General features: G+C 32.0%; 1 protein-coding gene across 1 annotated transcript; it reads left to right on the top strand.

Moving 5' to 3' along the window:
• Positions 1-7,538: 7,538 nt before the first annotated feature.
• On the top strand, positions 7,539-10,992 carry LOC106439753 (mitogen-activated protein kinase kinase kinase 3). Its single transcript, XM_013881263.3, has 11 exons — positions 7,539-8,029; positions 8,100-8,426; positions 8,821-8,908; positions 9,002-9,064; positions 9,188-9,348; positions 9,450-9,525; positions 9,620-9,679; positions 9,779-9,886; positions 9,963-10,196; positions 10,272-10,333; positions 10,412-10,992. The coding sequence occupies exons 1-11, from the start codon at positions 7,692-7,694 to the stop codon at positions 10,671-10,673; spliced, it is 1,779 nt and encodes a 592-aa protein (XP_013736717.2). The 5' UTR covers positions 7,539-7,691; the 3' UTR covers positions 10,674-10,992.
• The last annotated feature ends 959 nt before the right edge of the window (positions 10,993-11,951 follow it).

Genomic DNA, 11,951 nt, shown 5'->3' with positions numbered 1-11,951 from the left:
TCTATATTATTAAAACTGAATTACATTTTGGTACTGTTTAAAAATTTATATAGTAAATTAAATTAAAGTTGTTTGGAAACAAAGATAGCAGATTAAATGTTTTTTTTATATATTTAGTCACTGTATTTATTTCTCATTTATTGATTCTACTATTTTAAATTTTGGAAAGCAGATTAAATGAGAATTATTTGGAAACACAGATAGCAGATCAAATTGCATCAAGTTATAAAATTATAAATATAATATTACGTGCAGATAATAAAATTATTATCAAACATCTATATTATAATATAATATATCCTACTCTAAATATATTTTAAAAAACATAAAAATATAAATGGACATTTTATAAAATCAATGGTTTATAAATTTACATTGAACGCAAATTAAATCTAATATCTGCGCGGAGGTGCGGGTCAAGATCTAGTTGTCCATTAAATGTTACACAAATATACACGTGTACAATAGTTTGATCAAATATATATATATATATATATATATATATATATATATATATATATATATATATACACGAATATTTTAATAGAGCTTATTAATCGAAGGTACTTCAAAATCATCTGAAAACTCCAGCGAACCATCCTTTTCTGGGATTTTAGTTTTGTTACACGAAAAGGCGTTTTGCATTTAATACAGATTTTTAAACAAATTTTAGGTTTATCCTTATTATTTTAAGTTTTTATTGGAACAGTTAATTTATACATAAGTGCATTATTAAGGGTAAAATAAAAAGAGTATCTATATGCTGGTTTTAATATGCGTGAACACGAAACTTAAGCAAAAAAGAGGCGTTTAGATTAGGGAAAAAACTTCAATTTTCACGATGAAGCAGTTCTAGTAGACTAACATTCGGATCCGCGAATTGGTGTCATACTAGATGGTGGTGTCCCCTGACTTCAATGCCATGCCATAGAGTTTAACTTAAATGCATTTTGATCATTTTAATTTTATTTTATTTTGGTAAATTTAAATATTTATACCATTTTGATTTTTTCACAATGTTGCAAGCAACTAATTTTGATCGCTTTAATTGTAAGGGTCAACAAATAAGTTGTGCCACAGTTTCTACTTTGGACTAATTAAGTGGATATTATAAGTTACTTGTTTTGACTTCTATGATTGTTATCATGTGTAGTAAGTACCAAACCGAGCTTGGAGAAGTTGATGCTCACGAGCAAGTGTTGAGAATTATCTCTAAACACAGCAGCTAAATTGGTGTAGGTCATTACAAAACTTGTTAGCTACAACATATATACATTCATTATGATCCTATGGTTGAATAATATACTTTGGGATCAAATGGTTATGCTCCACTCTGTAGACCAAGATAAGTCCTATAACATGTCACCATTAGGTGGACTCGTACCAGTCTTAAAACATTTTCGACTAGTAATCTGAAATGTTCTTCCACCAAGTGGTAATAATTAAACCTTCATACCAAAGTTTACCACAAACTTTGGACCAAATTTTGTTATCTTGATCTAAGAGGACTTCAGGAAAGTCACGTATGAATAGGCTTAAGAAATATGCTTATGAAATGACTAAGAAGCCTCGTAGAAATTAACATGCTTTTTCTTATAGAACGAAAATACTGGACTAATATATCTCAACATCATTATAAGAGAATAAAAAAACAAAAGTATCACTCTTTTATATACCAAACCAGACTATATTTTGATTCTAGCAGGAGAAAAGTCAATAATAAAGAGGAAGAAAATTCATAATAGTCAATTTTTATATTAAAATAAGTTTGGTACAAATATGACATATTCTGAAAGAGAATAATTCCTTTTTCTTTTATAGTTAGTCGGTCAGAATTCAGGATATAGTACAGATTATAGTTTTATATGATATTACGACTACCACTTGAAAACTCTGCACTCCTTATCAGCAACCCATGTGTCATGAAAACTATAAAAGAGGAAAATTAAAATAATAATTATCATTTATTAAAATATTTGTAAAGGAAAACTGCTCAGTGAACACGGAAAACTGCAAACTTGTCGTTATAATATTATACAAATCGTGGAAAATCATCTCTTCTAGACAGGAATAATAAAATTTAGGAATCTTGGATCAGTCAAGGAAAAATAAAATTTAAATACGTAAATAAAGTAAATAGGCTCTAAATTTCCTATTTGAAATTTTTTCCATTACCAAATAAATATTCCACTGAAATTAATTTTACATTTTGTTAAAGAAATTAATTTCAATTTTACATTAGAAACGTTACGTAGACAAGATGTCAATTATCCTTCTCTATAATATTTCTAAGGAACTACGAGTTCTTAACAAAGGGATGCGGTTTGAGCATCAGAAAGAAAAGGTTGCGGTTTGAGAAATTTCGGATGTCTTTTTCACAAAAGAACAATAAGAAAAGTAAATATTCCAATAGAGGAAGTTATCCGAATTGTAAATATACAAAATATTGGGAGATTTATAGAACATTTTGGAAGCAGAAACAATGACTCTGCGTCCGAAAGAGACCCTCTCTTAAGTTGGAGTTTGCAGATTGTTGCTTAATGCAAACGCCTACATTGAAATGTTTGCTTCAATTTTAGGTCGGCCAATTATTTTTGAAAACTCTCGGCAAGTTCCTCAGTAGTAAGCATCTTCCGTGTATGGGCCACATCATGAATATAATTACATTAGAATTGTTCTTGATGTTGTATGGTTTTGGTTCAGTGTTCTAAAACCCGTTTGACGCTCATTACGTAAAAATAGTTCTTTAGCGTTTAACCGTATACGCTTATGCTTAAACGTGGTATCTATAAATATATATTTTACATAAAATATAAATATAAAATTAATATAAACATAAGTTATAGAAATTAACTATAAATATACTTCAAATATAATTTTATATATGAAGTTATATCGTAAAACATATAAGTATTTTCAAATCATAAAAAAATAAAAACATTTTAAACATATAAAAATGATAGTTTTAAAATATTGCAAACAATTAGACTGATAATTATAATCATTGATATATACATACATAAGTAACAATTAATATAAATAATAATATAAATAAAATATATAATAACACTAATATTTAAAATAATGAGTATTAATGTTCGAAATCCACCTAGATGTTTGTGCATATCGTATAATGTCCGCCTAAATGCTTTGAACTATATAAATTCGCATAAAACATTGTAAAATATAAAAACAGTAAGATCAATTATCTTATTGTGCATAAACGTTCATGTACAAGCGCTCAGATCTTATTTTAAAACATTGTTTTAGTCACTTGCGCTATTTTGGAAAATTGTCTAAAATAACACATTCTTAATATCATTTTTCATGTTTATTTTAACTACTTTTAAAGAGTAAAAATACACTTAAAAACCTAATATTAATACATAAGTATATAAATAAATACTTCAATTTTTTTAAAAAAATTTCAAAAAGAATCTTCGTACTTCAGAATGAAAATTTGATCAATATGACATAGTTTAATAATTAAGTTGTTATACGACATTCCCAAAAATTAATTATTAGTTTGAATTTCAAAAATATTTTTTAAATTACTTCTAAAATTATTATTTAAATTTTAAATTTATGTTTTAAAATATAAAATTTTAAATCTTATTCCCAAAACCTCACATCTCAAATCTAAAATTTTAAGTTGACCCTACGAGGTACAATGTTTTTTTACCTCTTTATGAAAGATTTGATCATTTTGACTCTTGTGTACTATATTTATGATAAAAAAAATTAAGTGCTATCGTAGATAGCTTCTCTAACTTTTTTTATAAAAACAAAATTTGACCGATGAAATACATTTTTTGATGTATTATTCTGTTTCAATTTTAGTTTGTTAAAGTTAAACTCAAACAAATACGAGACATACCAACTAAATTTATTATTTTGTTTTGATTATTATAATTATATTTATATAAACTTTAATTTGGCTAAAGAATATTAAAACTAAATAAAATTTTATATAAATATATTTTATTCCGTAAAGCAATATATTATAAATCAAGACAATACATAATAAACTTACAATGATTATTTTATTATAACTTAATATTATTTGTAGTTATGATATTGCGTTATAGTATGAATTAGTTAATAGAATAATTAAGTTTATCTGAAGTTTGTATTAAAATTTTCTTTTTGCAACTTTAAAATATAAATTATATTAAAGTCTCAAACTAACACTTTGCCTTACTTAAGAATTGTAAGATTGAAATCTAAATTTATATATATATATATATAAAATTATTATTTTCATCTAATTTAGAAATATTTAAATTAAGAAAAACTATATATAATAATGATTATATTTTTTTCTTAAAATTCAAAACTCAAACTTAAGTAAAATATTAAAAATAATATACGTAAATTTAGAAAAACTTATAATATATAAATTATGGATACAACTATAATTTCTAAATAAAGTTTTACAAAGATAATTATTATGCGCTTTCAAAACATGGATCAAATCTAATTAAATTTTTGGTAGCATGTGTCACAGTACACATGCTTTATAATATGGATGGGCATGTCTTTTAGGCATCTTTATTACATTATAATTTTAATCAAATAGTAAATATTATTTACCGTATATATATATATATATATATATATAATGATGATCTCTGAAAATGACAAAAAAAAAATGACTGTAAAATATATTTATATATATATATATATATTATTTTAATAATTTTAGTGATCTTATATTGACTGTCACAAAAGCATGATGTTGTTATCTATTTCTTTGTAGACATATAATTTATCAAATAGGACGAAATAAAAAAAAATATCAAGTGAATGATTTAGACTCTGCTTAACTCAATTTGACCTAAAATGATAGATGGCTTGAATTTTTTAGTTGTTGTAGATATAAATATTGTTGACAGAAAATACTGTCTACCTTCTTACTTTCGAAACCACTCTTTACAAACACCGTTAAACACATAATAGAAACACTAGATTCGTATATGGCCGAAAGTTCATACATGGCCTGGCCCTATCAGATTTATCAGCCATTTAGCAAGCCCACCAAAGCCGAATTGCATAATAATTATTGTTGAGGAATGACAAGAGAAATAAGGTGTTCCAAAAGAAAAGTGTACCGAAAAAAAGACTAGAGAAATAAAGATTTCCGGTGGGTTTGCGATGAGATTTCTAGGAGATCAACAATGGCACAACCATCCATGAAGAAATACGATCAAGGCAATGGCTTATGTGCTAAAACATGACAAGGCTAATCTGACAAAGAACATGAGCAAGTATGTTGGTTAAAATAAATAAATAAGACGGGCACATTGACTCGCATACTGTTTTTCTGTATCTATGATAATTAACATATGTTTTGGCATAATATTTTTCACTAAAATAATATAGTGTTCATGTTATTACAATTTGATAATTAGTGTTAGTGCATACTTTTGTCATTACCAATACCGCTGCTTTCATGTTATCCAGAAAAATGTATTGAGTTAAGAATTTCATAGTCTTTTGTTTTGAAGGTTCAGGTAGCACGTGAATGTATAAATTAAAAATTTCTGAAGTTGAAACCCGTTCAGAATTATCTGGAGCATCTAAGGCAACTATTACAATGCTGCAAAAGTAAATCCTGAGTTAGTCTTATTAGCCATTCAAAATTCTAACGTACAATCTAGTCGAGATTCTAACGTACAATCTGCAACACAGGTTGAGAGCTAACTAACGCAGATATTACTCAGTAGAGGCGTTTCTACTTTCTACTCCCTCTCAAGTTCCCTTTCAAGGTAAACACTAGGAGGATGCTTTATTTAGTTCCAGGTCATGTTTCTTTTCATAATCTCTTCTGCTTAATGGGGTAAGACATTATCAGGTAAGATATTCTTTTTTTGAAACACAACTTATATTAATGCCAACTTAGAGTTAGGTGATAGCCATAAAGGCCTCACCATCTACAAGACTCTGCTTTGCCAATGCATCAGCCTCAGAGTTTTTCTCTCTAGAGATCCATCGAAATGAAATACATTCAAAATGACAACAAAGCTCAACAATGTCGGCCACAATTCCATATAGCTCCAAGGGAACCTCCTTGCCAGAGAGCGCTTTAACCAATTGGGTAGAGTCAGATTCGCAGACTAATCTCCTTATCCTCGATCGTCTACATTCGGATAGTGCTTCTCTCATTGCCATCAATATCAGGTAAGATATTCATATTGTATAATTCTTATCAAAGGAAACTACAAAATCAGGAAAATCACACAAGTGAATACTATCTGTTGTCTTTTTTTTGTGAAATTCTTTTATTTGTTGTGTAGAAGAGGATATTATGTGTTCATGGCGGTCTCTCTCCAGCTATTATGACTTGATTACACTGATATAATTAATATGTTTTTAAGCATAAGTTCATAAGAATAAAGTTATATTAGATCCAAAATGTCATTTACATACTCTTTACACATGATCAATTAATAAAGATTAACCTTTTTTCAAACCTTCGCTTGGAAAATCAATGCTCCATATAAGATATGTAATCTCATATAACATATTTTATAGGACATTTAGCGGTTACAAGGAACTTGACACATCATTATATGTGATATGATGATCATTCTCTTTGATATGGAGAGACCAACAAATCTATTATTTATGCTATTTTTGAATGTCCACCTATTTTCCATTTTTGACATGTTATAGATCTGGGTTTTATCATCAACTCCTTCATGACCATCTATTTTTTTCATTCCAAATGTGTATACTAATTTGGACTACTTGTTCTAGAGAAAAAATGCTACAAAAGATCCAAATATATATAGAGATCCTTATCAATGAATAATATGATACCTTTAAAAAAGTTGTAATGATAATTTATTTATAGACAATATTAAAGATCTAGTAAAACATGCTCATGGTAAATGCAAAGCATGGTTTAAAACGAATACAAAAAAATCTAGTGGATGCTCAATTACTTCATCATCCAATGACAGTTCAAGACTTATACTTGTATAACATATGTTTAGTGGATAAATTATGGATTTCAAGTGGACAGTTCAGGGGATATATGAATGTGTTTAGAGAGACGATTCAAGAAAGAAGTAACCATTGGACTTAAAGAACCAAAAGAGGTGTTTGTCACATTTGCACACAGAACCAGAATTATGAAAAATATTTTTTAATTTTCAATATGTCATCTCTTTAGAACGGACTATAAAGATCTACTGTGAATAATTCAATAACTAGCATCATGACCAAGTTTTATCGACATAACTGAAAAGAGTTAACTTCACTAAAAGATAGATTTCACGACTTCAAGATCGTCTAAATCGAACAGCTGATTAATTAACCGACACATAGATTACTGGTTTTTTTTGTTGTTTTATTTTTGTATGGACTTTCAGACCACCTTTTTGAGTAATGCATATCAGTCAATAGTTATGGGCTTTCTTGGCCCAAGTGAGAATAAAACCCATTGAGAAAAAAGCAAAATGATATAGACCACGTCAGCACGTGCAACCCTCTCCAACTACTCTTTCGAGCTTAGCTGTCCACTCTCTCTCTCTCCCTCCCCACTTGTCGTCTTCTTCTTCATCTTCATCATCTTCTTCTTCTCTCCATCTTCCGTATTTTATCTTCCTTTCTCCCGATTCTCTCTCTCCTCCGATTCCGTCAACAAAAAAAATCTCAGTCCCCCCTCCCTCCCCCCAACGATTGTGATGCCTACTTGGTGGGTGAGGAAGTCCAGCAAGAACAAAGACGATTCCCACCTCCTCCAGACCCAAACTCGTTCCGTTTCCGATAAGTCTATCAGAAGAATCTCCGCCGATAACAGCAAATCCACCCCCGATCCGGTCACTCCTTCCCGATGCACACCTCGCTGCAGCCGCGAATTCGCCGGAGCCTCCGGTTTCTCCGACGAGAAGAAATGTCATCCTCTCCCCCTCCCGTCGCTCTCTAACGATCAGGTGAACGGATCGGTTTCCGGATCGGGCTCTGTATCAAGCGTCAGCTCGTCTGGATCGGGTGAAGATCAGAGTCAACCCACTGCTCCTAGGTTCGATCCCCTCTCTCCCTCCTTTATTGATTGAGTGGTTGATTGATTGATGATATGTGGTTTTGAGCAGGAAGTCTAACGCAGCAGCGGCTTCTCCGAAGGCGGGAGCTAGACCGGCCTCTCCGCTGCATAACAGATTCTCTGGGATGACGTTAGAGTCTTCTTCCACGGGGAGGAACGATGAAGGGAGGTCTTCGGAGTACCATCCTTTGCCTCTGCCGCCGGGATCTCCTACGAGCCCCGCCGTTGTGCTTCCGTGTTCTCCTACGAGCCCTTCTTCGGGTGTGCAGGGAGGGTCTTGGGGTGTGGGAGGGTCGGAGAAGGAGATTTCCAAGTGGAAGAAAGGGAGGTTTATTGGGAGTGGTACCTTTGGGAAAGTCTATCAAGGCTTTAACAGGTGATTTATCCAATAAGTTGGATATGTTCTGGTAGATAGGGCGTTTGAATAGTAACCAGAGTTGCTATGTGAGATGATGAGTTTGGGTGTATCCAAGGGTTTATTAAGTAATATGCTGTTGGAAGTTTGTTTGTTTGTTTTTGATGGTTAGATCAAGATTGAAGGTTAGTTTCCCTGCTATCTAGCTTACTTGATCAAAATTGAAGGTTAATTTCATCTGCCATCTAGATTATTTGATCAAATTGAAGGTTATCTTCACCTGCCATCTAGTTTAAGGCAATAGAAAGCACAAGCTCCGTTTACAAATATAGAGTTATAACTTTGTAGCATCCTCCTCTCTTGAGTTGTTTGGTACGTTCGTTCATATAACTTTTTTTTCTTGCGATTCTTGTAGTGAGGAAGGAAGGATTTGTGCTATTAAAGAGGTCAAGGTCATTTCTGACGACAAAAACTCAAAGGAATGTCTGAAGCAACTAAATCAGGTTTGTTTTAGATCACACCTTATCTTCTGTATATGTCTCAACACTCTTAATATTGGTCACACCTGTATTAACCAGACTAATTTGATTTTGCAGGAGATTAATGTGCTGAGCCAGCTTTGTCATCCGAATATTGTTCAGTATTACGGAAGTGAACTGGTATGTGTCAATCTCTGTGAGCTTCAGGAAAAGAAGAGATCATATAAGCGTAATATTGTTATATGGAAACCATACTAAAGCCTCGCTGGACATGTGTTTTGGACATTTTTGTTATGGATGTAGAGTGAAGAAACCTTGTCCGTCTACTTGGAGTTTGTGTCAGGTGGCTCAATCCATAAACTTCTCACGGAGTATGGTGCTTTCACTGAACCTGTTATCCAAAACTACACACGACAGATTCTCTCTGGGCTTGCCTATTTACATGGAAGAAATACAGTGCATAGGTAGTTTGGCTGTACTATCCGAAAACTATAGTTTAAAACTTAAATGGAACTTCATTGGCCTCTTCTTGGAAATATAATAAAAGATTATTTTGATCTAACAGGGACATCAAAGGAGCAAATATATTAGTGGATCCGAATGGTGAAATCAAGTTGGCAGATTTTGGGATGGCCAAACATGTAAGTATCAATAAATGTTCTTTTATTCATCAGAAGATATCAATTATTTTTTATATTTATTGAAAATTATGCTTGCTTCTTCTTTCTGCAACAGGTAACAGCCTATTCTACTATGCTTTCTTTCACGGGGAGTCCTTATTGGATGGCACCCGAGGTAGTTTTCCATTTCTTTTTTCACTTTCCTGGATAAGTTCCTGCAAGTGGTGCATGAGACATGATGTTCTTGCACCTCATGCTTGTGTTTTGCTTCCAGGTTGTGATGCACAAAAATGGCTACACTCTTGCAGTCGATGTGTGGAGTGTGGGTTGTACTATTCTCGAAATGGCAACAGCAAAGCCACCTTGGAGCCAGTTTGAAGGGGTATATGATAACATAATCTTTTTATTCACTCATCTTTCTAATTATTCTAAAACTCCAAGTTGTCTATCTTTGCCAGGTTGCTGCAATTTTCAAAATCGGGAACAGCAAAGACATGCCAGAAATACCTGATCACCTTTCAAATGATGCAAAGAATTTTATAAGACTTTGTCTGCAACGAAATCCAACAGTACGCCCTACAGCTGCTCAGCTTTTAGAACACCCTTTTCTACGTGTACATTCACCGAGAGTGGCTAGTACTAGCATGCACAAAGATGTCCCCCCACGCCCCTATGATGGAAGCTCCTCAATGGTATGTCTATTATCTATGTCTTGAACCTTGATTACTTTCGGTTTCCTTCTAACAAGCGATATCCTTCTCGAGCAGCCTACAAGGGAACCACCTTTTTCAGGGAGACATCCTGTCTTTCATCCTATAAAGAGCCCGAGGTAGTTTGTGCCTCAATCCATATAATAACGCTTGGTTGTGTCAAACTACTAAACCTGTCTTTCTTTTGTACTTTGCAGTAGAGAAAACGTGAGAGCCATCACATCCTTGCCAGTATCTCCATGTTCAAGCCCTTTACGGCAACTTGGACCAGCATACAAAAGTTGTTTCCTGTCACCTCCTCATCCGTCTTATGCATTTCCCGTGCAAGAAAGTGGGTACAACCACCAAGCGGAGTTTGCTGCAAGTCCTTTTAGGTTCAAGAAAGACACATCATTGATAGAACCATCTAGTTACAGAGCCCAGGCGCCCAGTTCACCCTTCAGATCAAGACTGGTGTAGCAAAAATTAAAGTGAAGATTGAGAGATTTTGAGAGAGCCGCATCCCAAAGAGTTGGCCCCAGGACCATGTATATACATGGTGTCTCTCCTCTTGACACTGGAACAAGAACAGGAAGGGTTAAGTGTAAACTGGGGCAAAAAAAAAAAAAGATGTAAAAAGTAACATGAAAATGAATACAAAGATTATAGAAGTGAGGATTAAAGATAGTAAGTTGTGTTGTTATACAAAGATGATTATTCAGTCTTGTGTTCTCAAAAACAACCCGAGTGTTGTTGCAGTGTGAATATTTCTTTTAGAAAAAGTTGATGAGTTTGATTATTTCTAATCTTTTGGGTTTTATGACTTAGTCTCGTGTGTTTCAAATCCCCAAAAAGACTTAGTCTCGTGTTTGTTTGCACTTACTCCACCAGCTATATGACTCGTGGACCAGAAATAGACTGCGTCGAAGAGTCAAAATAGAGAAGCTATTTACTATTTTGAATGGACAGAGTTACGTCAAATGTCAACGGTATAGTATAAAGCATGTGTCACTCTTGAACTTCGCTGAATTTACAAGGTAGTCGGCTTAATCAAAGTTGCCAATAAATAAAGAGAATACATGATAGACAAATCACGAAAAAAAATTGAAGTCGGATTACTGATTCGGTCTCTTTTGTTTTGTTTTGTTTTGTTTTTGGAAAATTTGGAAATTCGAATGATTCGGTCTCTTTTGTTTTGTTTTTTTATTGCTTAGGCTCCCCGTAGCTTGTGCATTCGTTTTGTAACTTGAGTGATTGACAATGTCCTTTGTTTTGGTTTTGAATATTTTGAAAATCGTTTCATGTTAAAATCGTTATGAATAATAGTACCAACAAAGTCGTAAATATGAAAATTTCTTTAAACTATATTGAAATTTTCTATGTATTAAAAAGCGATTATATTTTTAATAATATAAGAATTTGATTAGTGGTTTTAAATTAAATTATTCTTAATGATTTATACCTTCAGTTTTTATATAATAGAGTTTTAAAGATTCGAGAATTTTTTTTTTATCAATAGAAACACAAGTTTTCAAAATTAAGAATGAACAAAATTTAATTATCCATTCAGATTTGTTTCGGGTCTATTTTAATTTTGAGTTTGTGGAGTTAAAGTTGTAAGCTTCATTCGGATATTTATAAATTTCAGTTTAGGTTCAATTTGAATATCTATTTAAATTATGTAAAAAAAATCAAAAATCTCAATACACTTTAGAATCCAAAAATAAAAATAATATACAACATATAAATGTGAATAAT

Source organism: Brassica napus, chromosome A3, assembly GCF_020379485.1.
Source record: "Brassica napus cultivar Da-Ae chromosome A3, Da-Ae, whole genome shotgun sequence".
NCBI classification, from domain to species: domain Eukaryota; kingdom Viridiplantae; phylum Streptophyta; class Magnoliopsida; order Brassicales; family Brassicaceae; genus Brassica; species Brassica napus.
This window is presented reverse-complemented; position numbering and strand designations above follow the sequence as displayed.

What these genes read in the sequence shown, in the direction of transcription:
- LOC106439753 (XM_013881263.3), top strand. Translation starts at nt 7,692, where the DNA reads ATGCCTACTTGGTGGGTGAGGAAGTCCAGCAAGAACAAAGACGATTCC. An exon ending in AGTCAACCCACTGCTCCTAG is followed by an intron (nt 8,030 to 8,099) that starts GTTCGATCCCCT and finishes GGTTTTGAGCAG; the next exon opens with GAAGTCTAACGCAGCAGCGG. An exon ending in CTTGGAGCCAGTTTGAAGGG is followed by an intron (nt 9,887 to 9,962) that starts GTATATGATAAC and finishes TATCTTTGCCAG; the next exon opens with GTTGCTGCAATTTTCAAAAT.